Source organism: Rutilus rutilus (assembly GCF_951802725.1).
Source record: "Rutilus rutilus genome assembly, chromosome: 4".
NCBI classification, from domain to species: domain Eukaryota; kingdom Metazoa; phylum Chordata; class Actinopteri; order Cypriniformes; family Leuciscidae; genus Rutilus; species Rutilus rutilus.
Window position 1 is genome coordinate 44,487,417 of NC_140212.1, and position 14,243 is coordinate 44,501,659.

At 39.9% G+C, this 14,243-nt stretch overlaps 1 protein-coding gene across 1 annotated transcript in view; it reads left to right on the forward strand.

The window, feature by feature from the left end:
• The window catches only part of LOC311289848 (uncharacterized protein), a gene marked incomplete at its 5' end in the record, with an annotated part of 137,000 nt that overhangs the window by 110,754 nt on the left and 12,003 nt on the right, over positions 1 to 14,243 (forward strand). Inside the window, one exon of the mRNA XM_084408094.1 lies at positions 11,307 to 11,480. Within this exon, the coding sequence (XP_084264220.1) occupies positions 11,307 to 11,480 (174 nt within the window). The remainder of the gene's footprint in view (positions 1 to 11,306; positions 11,481 to 14,243) is intronic.

A 14,243-nucleotide genomic window follows, 5' to 3' on the forward strand; every position in this document is an offset into this window, starting at 1 on the left:
TGGGCTACAGGGCTACTATATTAAGTTATAATAGCAGTGGTCTCTGTCCTCCGGAAGGGCTGAGGGCTCATTCTACCAGAGGTCTGGCTACCTCATGGGCACTGTTTAAGGGCGTTTCAGTTCAGGACATATGTGCTGCAGCAAGTTGGGCTTCGCCTCACACATTTGTCCGATTTTATAGACTGGATGTCACTGAGCCATCACTGGCTCATTCCGTCTTAAGTGTATAAAAAAAAAAAAAAACACTCTTTGGGGATTGTTATGTTACATGCATCACTGAGTTGGTTGACAGGCCTGCTTCAGACAGCATATCTGCAATACGGGAGTTGTCTATATCCCATAGTGAGATACCGAGCGAATGTTTGAAAGAGAACTTTAGGTTACTTACGTAACCCCGGTTCTCTGATAACATGAGTGAGGTATCTCACCACACGTCTCTCCTTGCAGTGCACGGAGAAGAGATATGCAGAGAATGAAGTAGGGACCACTGGCAGTGGTATATATGTGGGAAGGGGGACTCCCGCATCACTGTCATGATTGGTCTGTCAACTGACAGACGTGGTGTAATTGGTACTTCCAGATCTGTCACGCCCAGAGGCGTTTCCCATAGTGAGATACCTCACTCATGTTATCAGAGAACCGGGGTTACGTAAGTAACCTAAAGTTCCCCCTGCCGTCTATCATTCTATCAAATGCCCAGTCACTTCGAAATAAAACTGATGAGCTACAAGCCAATGTACGTTTCCAGCATGAATTTAGAGATGCGTGTTTACTGGCGAACACAGAGACATGGCTTTCAGAAACTGATTTGAACTCGGAGCTGGTCATTGATGGTTTCGGGGCACCTGTCCGCCTGGACCGAGATGCGTGTGTTACTGGAAGGTCGCGAGGTGGGGGGGTTTGCCTATACATGAATCAAAGATATTGTAAAAATGTCCTTTTTAGAGAAAGTTTATGCACTAAGGATGTTGAACTTCTGTCAGTGTCCCTGCGCCCCCCATACTTGCCCCGGGAGTTTCCCCAAATATTTGTGACAGTTGTGTATATTCATCCAAGAGCAAATGCGGATAAAGCCGCTGAGTCGATACTGAAAGTAACACAAAAACTGCAAGGAATATCGCCCGAAGCACCTGTCTTCGTTCTTGGTGATTTTAACCATTGTTCGCTGAAGAAATGTCTGAGAGACTTTCACCAATATACATTTACATTTACATTTAGTCATTTAGCAGACGCTTTTATCCAAAGCGACTTACAAATCAGGACTAAATTAAGCGAGTCATCATGAAGAGGCAAAAGACAACAACAACGCAAGAAGTGTTCAGAATACGAAGTTCAGGCATTATTCAGAGTAGCATAAGCATGATAGGTGGGATTTTAAGGGAAAGGTTTTTTTTTTTTTTTTTTTTTTTATGAGTTTAGGTGCTCATGGAAGAGATGGGTTTTCAGCTGTTTTTTGAATGTTGTCAGGGATTCAGCATTCCGGATAAGGGTGGGGAGAGTGTTCCACCAGCATGGAACTGTGAATGAGAATGATCTGGAAAGTGATTTTGTGGCTTTCTGTGATGGAACCACGAGACGTCGCTTGTTGATTGATCGTAGGCGTCTGGTGGGGATGTAGGCTCGTAGGAGTGAGTGAAGGTAGGAGGGAGCTGAGCCTGTGATAGATCTGTAAGCAAGCGTCAATGCCTTGAACTTGATGCGAGCAGCGAGAGGTAGCCAGTGCAGAGAGATTAACAGAGGGGTGACGTGGGCCCTCTTGGGCTCGTTGAAGACAAGACGAGCTGCAGCATTCTGGATCATCTGAAGAGGTTTGGTAGCACATGCTGGAAGTCCGGCCAGAAGAGCATTGCAGTAGTCAAGCCTAGAAATGACCAGGGCCTGGACGAGGAGTTGTGTTGCGTGCTCAGTTAGGAAAGGCCTGATCTTCCTGATGTTGTGCAATGCAAACCTGCATGATCGAGCTGTCTTTGAAATGTGATCTGTGAAGGTCAGCTGGTCATCAAACGTTACTCCCAGATTTCTGACCGACCTTGATGGGGTGATTGATGATGAATCAAGCTGGATGGTGAAGTCGTGCTGTAGAGACGGATTGGCAGGGAGGACGAGCAGCTCAGTCTTTGCCAGGTTGAGCTGCAGGTGATGTTCCTTCATCCATGTGGAGATGTCTGCCAGACAGCTCGAGACCCGTGCAGCTACTGTGGGATCATCTGGTCGAAATGAGAGGAAGAGTTGTGTGTCATCAGCATAGCAGTGGTAGGAGAAACCGTGTGCCTGTATGATGTGTCCCAGTGATGTAGTGTAGATGGAGAAGAGGAGGGGACCAAGAACTGAACCCTGGGGAACCCCTGTGGTCAGTTGATGTGCTCTGGATACCTCGCCTCTCCATGCGACTTTGAAGGACCTACCTGTGAGATAGGATTCAAACCAGTCGAGTGAAGTTCCTGTGATGCCCAGTGATGAGAGGCTGGACATAAGGATCTGATGGTTCACGGTGTCGAAGGCAGCAGACAGATCAAGGAGAATGAGGAGTGAAGATTTGGAAGCAGCTTTTGCAATCCGTAGGGCTTCTGTGACCGACAGTAATGCAGTCTCAGTTGAATGCCCTTTCTTGAAGCCAGATTGGTTGACATCCAGCTGGTTGTTTAGAGACAAGAAGGATGTTACTTGGTTGAAAACAGCTCTTTCAAGTGTTTTTGCAATGAATGGTAGGAGAGAGATGGGTCTGTAATTCTCTACAAAAGATGTGTTTAGCGTTGGTTTTTTAAGCAGTGGAGTGACCCGAGCCTGCTTGAATGCTGTAGGGAAGGTGCCAGTATGGAGGGATGAGTTGATGATGTGTGTGAGTGCTGGTAGAAGTGTGGGAGAGATGGCTTGTAGAAGGTGTGAGGGGATGGGGTCTAGAGGGCAGGTGGTAGGGTGACTGGAGAGGAGAAGTGTAGATACTTCTTCCTCTGTTAGCGGCGAAAAGGAGGACAGAGGGGTATTGGCTGTGGAAGGGGTCGGTCTGGGTTCCTGTGTGTGTGGAGCTGAGAATTGACTGCTGATGTTTGCAAAATCATCGGCAGTTGAGGAGGAGGGTGGTGGTGGAGGTGGACAGAGGAGTGAGTTGAATGTCTTGAAGAGTAGTCGTGCGTTGGAGGAGCTGTTGATCTTGTTGTGGAAATAAGAAGATTTTGCAGCATGAACATCAGCAGAAAAGGACGAGAGGAGAGATTTATACATACTCAGGTCAGATGAGTCTTTTGATTTGCGCCATTTCCTCTCCGCTGCCCTGAGTTCGGTCCGGTGTTCACGAAGAACCTCAGATAGCCAGGGGTTAGAAGGAGTAGCGCGTGCTGGCCTGGAGGAGAGAGGGCAGATTTTGTCTAGAGTAGAGGTTAGTGTGGAGCATAGGGTATCCGTTGCAGTATTCACATCCAGAGATGAGAATTGTGAGGGTGGGGGAAGAGAAGAAGACACGGCAGAGGAGAGATGGGAGGGGGAAAGTGAGCGTAGGTTTCGCCTGAGGGTGACTGGTGGTGGGGTTGGTGGCGCAGGGGTAGCGAGTTGTAGACTGAAGGTGATGAGGAAATGATCTGAAACATGGAGAGGCCTCACCAAAATGTTGTCTGTGATGAAGTTGCGTGTGTAAACCAGGTCCAGTTGGTTGCCTGATTTGTGAGTACCTGTGGTGATGTGTCGTTTGAGATCGAAGGAGGCTAGTAGAGAGGTGAAGTCTGTTGCATGTGGTCGTATCAATATGTTACGTGCCCGACCAGACAAAAGAAGTCATTGGACTTGTGTTACGGTTCTATCAAGGACGCATATACAGCTCTCCCGCTCCCCCCGCTGGGCGGGGCTGACCATAACTGCGTCCAGCTCATCCCGTCATATCGCACGGCCTTAAGGAGGGGAAAAACTCTCATTAAACACGTTAAGAACTGGACTGAGGAAGCAATCCTGAGTTTACAGGGTTGTTTTGATTGCACCGACTGGGGCATGTTTAAGGAGTCCTGTACCAACATAAATGATCTTACAGATGTTGTTAGTTGTTATGCTTCCTACTGTGTTGATAATGTAATCCCTGATAAAATTGTACAGGTATATCCAAACAATAAGCCATGGGTAAGGAAATCACTAAAGCTGTTACTAAACAAAAAGAGGCAGGCATTTAGGGAAGGAAACTTTTTAGAATTGAATAAGTTGAATAAGGAAATAAGAAGTGAAATAAGGAGGGCAAAGCAGGGTTACAAAGAAAAAATAGAGAAAGACTTTGGTGGTAGGAATTTACGTTCAGCCTGGGATGGTATGAAAACTGTTATCGGCACCAGGAGAGAAAAGAATGTCAAGGTTGTGTTAGGTTTTAGTTGTGACAGTTTGCTTGCAACAGAGCTAAACAAATTTTATTTGAGGTTTGATACCACTAATTTTAGTAATGTTATTTTAGAACAGAAATCACATTTATCTGGAAATGGTGTTGTCCACTTTTTTGTCGAACAAGCTGTGGTCAATATAAGCAGTCGCCTGCTCATCTCTTGTGCAGAGCAGTTAGGTCCAATTTTTCATTATATTTTCCAGATGTCCCTAGAGCAACAGAGAGTGCCGAACATATGGAAACAGTCAACAGTTATTCCAGTGGCCAAACTAAATCATCCAAAATTATTAAATGACTTTAGGCCAGTAGCTCTGACCTCCTTAGTCATGAAGTGTTTTGAAAAACTGGTTAAAAAAGTCATACTAACAAAAACAGAGAATCTCCTAGATCCACTACAGTTCGCTTATAGGGCTAAGCGAGGGGTAGATGATGCCACTACTACCTTGTTAAACTTACTATTCAAACATCTTGAAGGTAGTAAAACACACGCAAGGATTTTATTTGTGGATTTTTCATCGGCTTTTAATACAAATCCAACCACATATTTTAGTTGATAAGCTCTTAAAGAACTTTGACCTTGATTTTAATATTGTGGGATGGATTCTTGATTTTTTAACCGACAGAACTCAGAGAGTGAGGGTGAATGGTTGCTTGTCTGAGGAAATGTCATCATCCACTGGGTCTCCTCAGGGGTGTGTCCTCTCACCTCTCCTTTATATTCTTTATTCTGACGATTGCCGTATCCAGCATGAAAATAGACATATTTTAAAATTTGCCGATGACTCTGCTATTGTCAGTCTCCTCTCCAATGAGGAAAGTGACCATGGTCCTGTTGTGGATGATTTTGCACTTTGGTGTGATAGGGCATTCCTTCAACTAAATGTTGAAAAGACAAAGGATATGCAGATTGATTTTAGGCGTAAGTCATCAACTCCACAGACCACTATTATAAATGGGAAGACGGTGGAATTCGTAGAAACATACAAGTATCTAGGCAGTTTGATCGACAATAAGTTAACTTTTACCTCTAACACTGAAATGCTTTGCAAAAGAGGCCAACAAAGACTGTTTTGTCTTCGCAAACTGTCAAAATTTCGTGTTGATAAGACTCTCATGACCCTTTTTTATAAATCATACATTGAGTCTGTTTTAACATTCTCATTAATTTGCTGGTATGGTAGTCTCACTGTCAAGGCCAAAACTGCCCTCTCCAATATAGTGAAGGTCAGTAGTAAAATTATAGGTGTTCAGCAGAGTAGCCTTTCTGTCCTGTATGATAGACAGGTAGTTAGGAAGGCCAATGCAGTTATCTCTGATAGCTCCCACCCCCTTCATTCTGAGTTCCAGATATTGCCTTCCGGGTCTCGGTACAGATTACCTCCAGTGAAGAATAACAGATATAAGCATTCATTCGTCCCGAGAGCCATCTTGTTTATAAATTCAGCCCGGAGGAGTAGACAGACTATAACTATTAAATAGTGATGGGGTTATTATTATTATTATAATATGTATAGTATTGTTTGTTTTTGATGATGATGTTGCCGAAATGGGGATGGTTATGGAAATGTTGCTATACTATGAATTGTCAGATGTTACTTTAACAAGGGCCTGTTACATTAAGTATTTCTTATGTGTTTTTGTCACGTATTTGGGCATCTGTGATTGTCCTGTGTTTATCTTGCTGCAAAACCAATTGCCCTATGGGGACAAATAAAGTCTAAAGTCTAAAGTCTATGTATGTGTTTGAACAAGAACTGGAGTAGGCTATGTCAGAAAAGAAAATGAAGACAAAATATTTATAGAAAATGTATCCATTTAAACTTGTTTTTATTAATCAGTTTGGGTAAAAGTGGTGTTTTATTATATATATATATATATATATATATATATATATATATATATATATATATATATTAGAGGTGGGCATAGATTAATTTTTTTAATCTAGATTAATCTAGATTAATTTTGAAATTAATCTAGATTAATCTAGATTAAAATGGCTCATTTGAATTCTGCCGAAGGCATTCAGAATATGTGTGCTACCCAAATAATGACTATAAAAGTAGGCTAAGTCTTTGAGAACGGGTTTCTCAAGCCAGGTGGCGCATTAGACCAGGGGCTCATCTCAGGAACTGTTTCCAAAATGCATCACAAACTGCTTGAGAAAGCTGTTCTACTCATAGACTGTAAAAGGTTACTTCTGTACTGTTACCGTCCGTAGGCAACATAGGCCTATGTTATTATCAACTACTATAGGCTATCAATTAGGGATGGGCGATATGGCCTAAAATCTATATTTTGATATACATTGCAGCCTTTTGCGATAACGATATACAGTATATTATAATAAAACCATTACAGAACAGGTTACACAGACCCTGCTAAACAACTGCAAAAATTTTTTTAAAGGGTATATGTAGTTTTGAGAACATATATTGTGCAAAACTGTAAGTATACAACATAATTTTGCAGATAAATAAAATTTAAGTACACTAGCTGCAGAGATCTTAAGTAGGTCTAATGTTAATTATAGCTTTGAGCTTATGAAACCCCAAATTTAAAGTTATAATATTGTCTAACTGATGTCTTTTCAGTTAAAAAGAAACACAACAACGATTCTTAAAATCGGGCGTAGACAGAGATTATGTGTTAACGTTACACCACTAAGATATATTGGATTGAGAATAATACGCGCGCGCTGGTATTCAGTGATACAGGGTTCTCAAGTCTCACGCATTGGCCGTGAGACACACGCAATTCAACCAGTTCACCCGCTCACACGCCACACCGTGTATTTCTCACGCTGAAAAGGCAATGCCAACCAAGTTGTCCTGCAAGCTTTATATATAACGTTGTATACGAGGCGCAGGCACACAAAGTGAAGTTTCTTGCCGCCAGCACGTATCTCGGACAGATTGCGTTTGTTACTAGGCAACATAGTGGGTATGGGAAGGAATGAAGATGTATTTCTTCATTTTATTTTAAATTATATATTATACTGTATTAATAGTCTTTCTAGTTACATTAAGGCTACATTTATTAAAGCACAGTGCTCTGGGTAATATTTTATATCCTGTCAAAACATACATTAATCATTGCCATTGCATTTGTATTTTTCAAAGATGTCAGGGAAAAAGCAAAAATATATTTTAACAAACACAAACACTTACAAGACAAAATACATTTCATAAGCTGGAATGTGTACTCTTGTGTACACACACACACACACTAATACGTCTAATATGTCATTTGTTCACAATGTCCCACCACGCAATAAATCATCATACCATTTCGACAAGACACATTCAAAATACAAAAAGATTTGTTTTTCCAAACTGTTTGGAGCAATTTGTTATATTTTTGTAATTTTTCTATATTTGTAATTTGGAAATATAACATTAAAGAGTATATTTGATGTGATGAATTGCTCTGTCATTTGTTAGATTTACCAATTGTTATAATTTCAATTTGAGCTGGTTAATTATGAACAATGGGTAAAATTGGGGGGCGGGGCGTGGGCGGGGCTCCATTAGGGCTCCTCCCCTAACCGCATGTGATCTCACTCCAAGCTTTTGATAAAACTTGAGAACCCTGAGTGATATCATGTTTCGTTTTGAATTTGAGGTGGTAGAACGGATTAGTCGTGTGTTAACTTACCGAACCGTTACCCCACACACTCGGATAGTTTGCTGCTGTTTGTCGGACGGCTTAAATCCGAACCAAGTCCAAATAATGGACGTTGCAGCTTTCACTTTCAGCCGTGTTTACTTAAGATGACGACGAATATGCGTTGCAGCCGGGTTACCTCGCGGCCGCGGGTAGATTGCGTCATCATAGCTTGTGTAGTAGAGCCATCTCCCAACCCAACTTGGGGAATAGATTAACGGCGATATTTTTTTTATCGCGCGATAAGAGTCTCGCGTTAACGCCGATAACGGCCCACCACTAATATATATATATATATATATATATATATATAAATATAAAATATTTGTGTGTGCTGTAAAGTGGTTAGAAAAAATGAAATCAGAATCGGCTAAAATCTGTATCGGCAGGTCAAACTCAATGAAAAATCGGAATCTGCCTTGAAACTTGTAATCGGTGCATCTCTATAATCAATCTGGTATCAAACACCATCACATAATCTGATGTTCACCTAGATGTTTTATTTATTTATTTATACATGGAAAAGTTTGGGAACCCCTGGGCTACAGTACAGATACTGTACAGTACTCTAGCCCAATGTTGTTTGGGATGGCTGGGGGGAAATATGATCTAATCGAAGCAAATATGATCTAATCGAAGGCTGTAAATGAATGTTGATCAATAAGTCATGTAGGCTAATGATTGGGCTAACAGTTAAATCAAGACAACGCTGTTTAATGTTATGGGCTCTCACTGAGCTCTAAAATGCCTCTCCACCTGAAAAAAGCCAGTACTGTATTATAAATAGTATTAGTATAGTATTAATAAAAAATAAATAAAAAAACAGACTTACCACGAGTAGGCTAACATTATCCAGTATCCTGATAGCGACGATGACTAATGATAATGTTATAATTCGTCTGTACTATTCCTTCTATAAGAAATCATCTCAACAATATAGTGTAGCAGCAAATAAATACAGATATAAACTTAATATCACTCAAATTAAATAGATAGCTGCGATTACAGACCCTCACATCCACACATAAACACACCACTGATGTCTTCACTTCCAGGTGAAGAAGCTGTTAATCGAACACTCAGTAGCCAATGAGAACACACTGTCACTAGCCCCGCCCCCATGAGAGAAATGTGTTAGAACGGCAAACGAAAACTTCAGAAGCGTAAATGAAAACTCTGGAAGCGCATTTGTAAGTTCAGATCAGTGATTGAAATATGAGAAATAGTTAGCAAAACATGCAGTGCATTAAAAACAAAGTAAAAAAATGCCTGCGATTTATTCTTTTCAGTTTCAAAGATGTTTTATTCAGTTTCAATTTATATTTACATTAGTTTCTTGAAAAGCTACGTTCATTATTATTGGCACAAGAATAACTCCATATGAATGCAGCATTAGCCTAAACGCGATACATCCTCTGGACTAATCAGAATTCTCTCTCTCACCCTCAAATCACTCGCACATATCGTGCCAGACGCTCAATTTGCGCGTTCGCACTGTGCTAAACGCCTCATTCGTGCCACAGGACCTCCAGATGCGGGTAAACGTGTCTTCACATTTACTTAACATGAAAATCACTTGTGCCAGACACTCTATTCACCTCAATAGCGCACCCGCACTGCGCTAAATGTCTCATTCGCGCCGCTGGACCTCCAGTCTTTACATTGACTTAACATGAAAATCACTTGCGCCAGACGCTTTATTCGCGTTTAGTGTGAACGCCACTCACTCTCTCACTCACACAAGGTCATGTCGTGATTTGTTTTATTTAAAGTGGACATTGGTTCTACTTTTTATGGGTTCGACACTTTTCTGAATGCCAATGTATTTATTACTGACTGACATTTTTTTTTTAGACAACCAAATTGATGGATTTATTGCGTTTTGAAAAAAAAACTTTGAATTTATCAACAATTTTGTTGTTTACTTTAATAATCATTGTTCAATGTGTTCAGACTGAGTCATAAAAACATTTTAACAGGATAAATTGAATATTCACAAAATGTGTGGGTCTAGGTAAAAAATGTAATTTTCCTGAAAACTACTTAAATGGATTTATAGCATTTTGGAAAAGAGCTCCTCATATATAGCCTATATATAAATGATTAAAATAATTAAATGTTAAATTATGCATTCACAAAATGCAAAATGCATGTATAATATATAACGTATGTATAATATAATAATATGTAACAAATTATTATTATTATTTTGCGAGTTTTATTTGCACATTTAAAAAGTTAAATGAAATATTTCAACTAGCTAGCTTGTATGTTGGCAAACTATCGTGAAGTAAAGCGTTCTTTCGAGCTATGAACTGCGTAATTGTGATGTCACATGAGGCGGGCCAATGCGAACCTCCAAACTCCATCTGAGTCCGTTTCGCACGATGCCTTTATGGCTGATGCCTTTTAGTCCGATGCCCTGTAGTCTGAGTCCGTTTCGCCTGATGCCTTTATGTCTGATGCTGTTTTGTCTGATGCCTTTTAGTCTGAGTCCATTTCGTCTGATGCCTTTATGTCTGATGCCTTTTTGTCTGAGGCTGTTTCGTCTGATGCCTAATTGTACGAGACCTGACACCTGACATTGTTTTTCCTGAGACCTGAAGCTTTTCAGTCTGAGGCGCAATGCCATTTTGTCCAATGACTGAAGCCTTTTAGTCTGAGGCATGATGCCGTGTCTTCATATCTCTGAGGTCTGAGGATGTCCTAAAATGTACACCGTACTGCTGAATTATTACATATGTTTTGGTTATGTCCATCGTTAGCTTCTTGTTGGCTATCAATCTTTAATTGTTTTTCTCCAGTGAGCCTTGCCCTGTGGTTGAACTTTTTGGACTTTCTCCAAATGCCACTGGCTTGCCTGGAAATGCTTCAAAGGCCTTTGCCTTCTCAACATTATTAGCTAGACGGCGCATTCTTCTGCTCTGGAAACAAAATCTCCCTCCATCTTTTATTCTCCTGTATATGTATCCTGGTATTATTGCAAACGTTTAATAAACAGATTTAAAGATATTAAAGGGAAATTAAGAATTTATTAGAATTCATTGTAAATGAATGCATTTGAAATACTTGCAAATAATAATTTATTTTGAAATATGCACACATTCACAGTTTTTTATATGATTGTAAATGTTTCTTGTCTAAATGTAAATTATATATTTTCAGTAAAAAAAAAAAGTCATTTACTCTTAGATTCTTTTGGGAAACGCAGCCAAGATCAGTGTGTGATAGTGACGTCTGATTGCCACACTAATGTCATGTGGACTGTTGCTGTATGTCTTTGTAGATTGTCTGGCTGTATGGTGACAGAGAAAGGCTGTGGTTATGTGTCTTCATCTCTAAGTTCAAACCCCTCACACCTGAGAGAGCTGGATCTGAGCTACAATCACCCAGGAGATTCTGGAGTCAAGCTGCTCACTGATAAACTGGAGGATCCAAACTACAGACTGGATAAACTGAAGTATGTAGAGCATGAAGAGTTGATTAAACAACTCCAAAAACAGCATTTCAATCTTCATTTATTACTCATATTACTAAATATGCAAACGTTCTTATTGAGAATTTACAGAGGTTTAGCTCTAGTTATGCTATGGGCTGTTGAATGCTTCATTCTGATTGGCTGACGAACATTATAAGGTGTACAATTATTTACAGTAAACGCACAGGTAAAGTAGTTCTACGCAGGTCTTGACTGCATTACAATTCTATATCACTTTGCAAAATGATTTCAGTTATTTCAGAGGTCCTGACAGCCTACAACAGCAAAATAACCAAAACCCACAAAGACAAAGAAAATATAACAAACAACAGGATATTAATCACAAACCATTTCCATGATTTTCCTACAAAATACATTTTTATTCACTTTATCCCGCTCTCCCATAAAAACCCACACACAGAGTACAAACACACACACTCTCCCATAAAAACCCACACACAGAGTACAGACACACACACACATTCAAGTGCACAGAATTTTGTTGTCAGCGCTGCCCTGAGATTTCATCAGTAAAATAGTTTTGCAACTTATGTAGAATGTCCGAAAGGGGGCCTGTGTTAGGTGAGGTCCAGTGGGGTGACGCATGTGCACATACCCGACTTTTCTTATTTCAAAATATATTAATTGGCATTCTGAGCAGATACAACATCTTGTATATATAAAAATTAAATGAACCACAGCTCTGCTTATCCCTAATGCCCCAAGTACAACAACACTACACATTCAATACATATAACAATAACAATAAAAATACTGTAAGTGTAATAGTTAAACAATACAATAAGTGTACAAAATAATAAAATACAATGCAATATAAAGAAAAGGATTATATATATATAACGATATGTAACGATACGCGTATTCGTATCGAACCGTTCGGTACGAGGCTTTCGGTTCGGTTTTCGGTACGCATTGCGTACCGAACGGTTCGTTGGACCTTTTTTTCTGCCGACTAAAATTTCGTCATTTCAAATGAAGGCGCGTCGTGGGTGGCAAGCGCGCTCATAGAGGCTGGCGCGACAACAACATCGACTGGCAAATGCAATGTAAGGAACGAAACTGAGCTACTCTTATTGTGTTTGTGTGGACCGTTTATCAGTTTTGACCTGTGAAGCGGGACTCGAGTCGCGAGCCCTATGCGCGAGCCTGATCAAGCAACAACGCCACACAGCGCTTAGAGATCCAGACCAGTAAAGAAAGCATTTGAATTTCAATTGCTTTTTGAATTCGCCACTGAAGTAATAACATCGCTGCGAGATCTAGTGAGAAACATGCACATTTCTCTGTTATTAACGGATCAAACAGCGCTGGCGTGGAAACCAGGAAGAAACATATCGTGCCATGAATGAACTGGCCGGTGTCCACAGATCAGCAACATTCACCGTGGGTTTACTGTAGTAACACTAACTGCAAGGTATGGAAGTTTGTCAGGAATAGTGGGCTATAATGCTTTCAAGTAACATTACGTCAGTTTTATTTTGACATTATGAATACAATTGCTGCCCTCAAATGTAAAAAGCCTACTACTACAATATTACATTTCATTTTGTCCAAGGAGCTGTTTTGTTTTATATGCTCATAAGAAGAGTCAAGTATAGCTCCATAATTGCTCAGTAAAAAAAGCCACAAAAATAAATAAATACAAAAATCATAATTTATGATGTTAGTTTCATTAAATAAAATAATAATAATAAAAAAAAAATAATTCAAGGAAATTTCTCTGCCATTTTTTTATGTTTGCTGTATGGAAAACGTACCGAACCGAACCATACCGAACCGTGACACAAGTATATCGTATCGAACCGAACCGTGAATTTTGTGAACCGTTACACCCCTAATATATATATATATATATATATATATATATAGTTTATCCTCATCTGCGTTTTCAAGTGTGAGATGGTATCAAAATAATTTAACAAAGGTTTCCATGTTTTATGGAAAAAAATATTTTTTTCCCAGCTTTAAACACAAAATAATTTATTTTATCCATCTATCATATGAAGGGGGGCATGCATGTTTCCACTTAAAGAGAATGAGCCTCCTGGCCAATAGTGTAGTGAAAAAGTGTAGTCTGGCATTGGTGTAGTGCAGTGTTACTCATTGCGCGGCTAGCCAAGCTTTAATTTGTGGCTCGCATGGCGGTAAATAATACGGTGATATGATAATGCATTCACTACAGATGTTTCATAAAAACATTAATAACAAATAGGGCTTTAACATAACCTTTTAAAAACTCAAAGTGTCAGCTCTATTACAAATAATCTCGATCGGATTGAAAGGGGTGGTTTATCGAGAGAACGTGAAAAAACTTGATCGACTGAAAACCTATAATTCTCCTTTCACTCAGCATCTGTGAAGTGAAGCAGGACAACGGCTCACCAGTCCTTGTTTCAGATTATCATACAGACTGTTTTGGGCATTTTTACTGCATGATAAATACAAACAGCACGGCACAACGATTCATATGTTCATATTCCGATTTGAATCTTTTGACTTATAAACATGCACATCAACCCGATCATGTATCACATTACGATGTTTGTTTAGCGTTCATGTAAACTACAATACATTCAGATTCATCAATCGAAATGAATTCAGTCGGACTGAAACAAAAGTTGTGCATGTAAACACATCTAGTCTCTGCGGAGTTGCCAGTTATGGCGGCCTTTCAAGGGCGGGTATAGATAAATACACTAGATGTCGCTTGGCTACGGTTTCGTT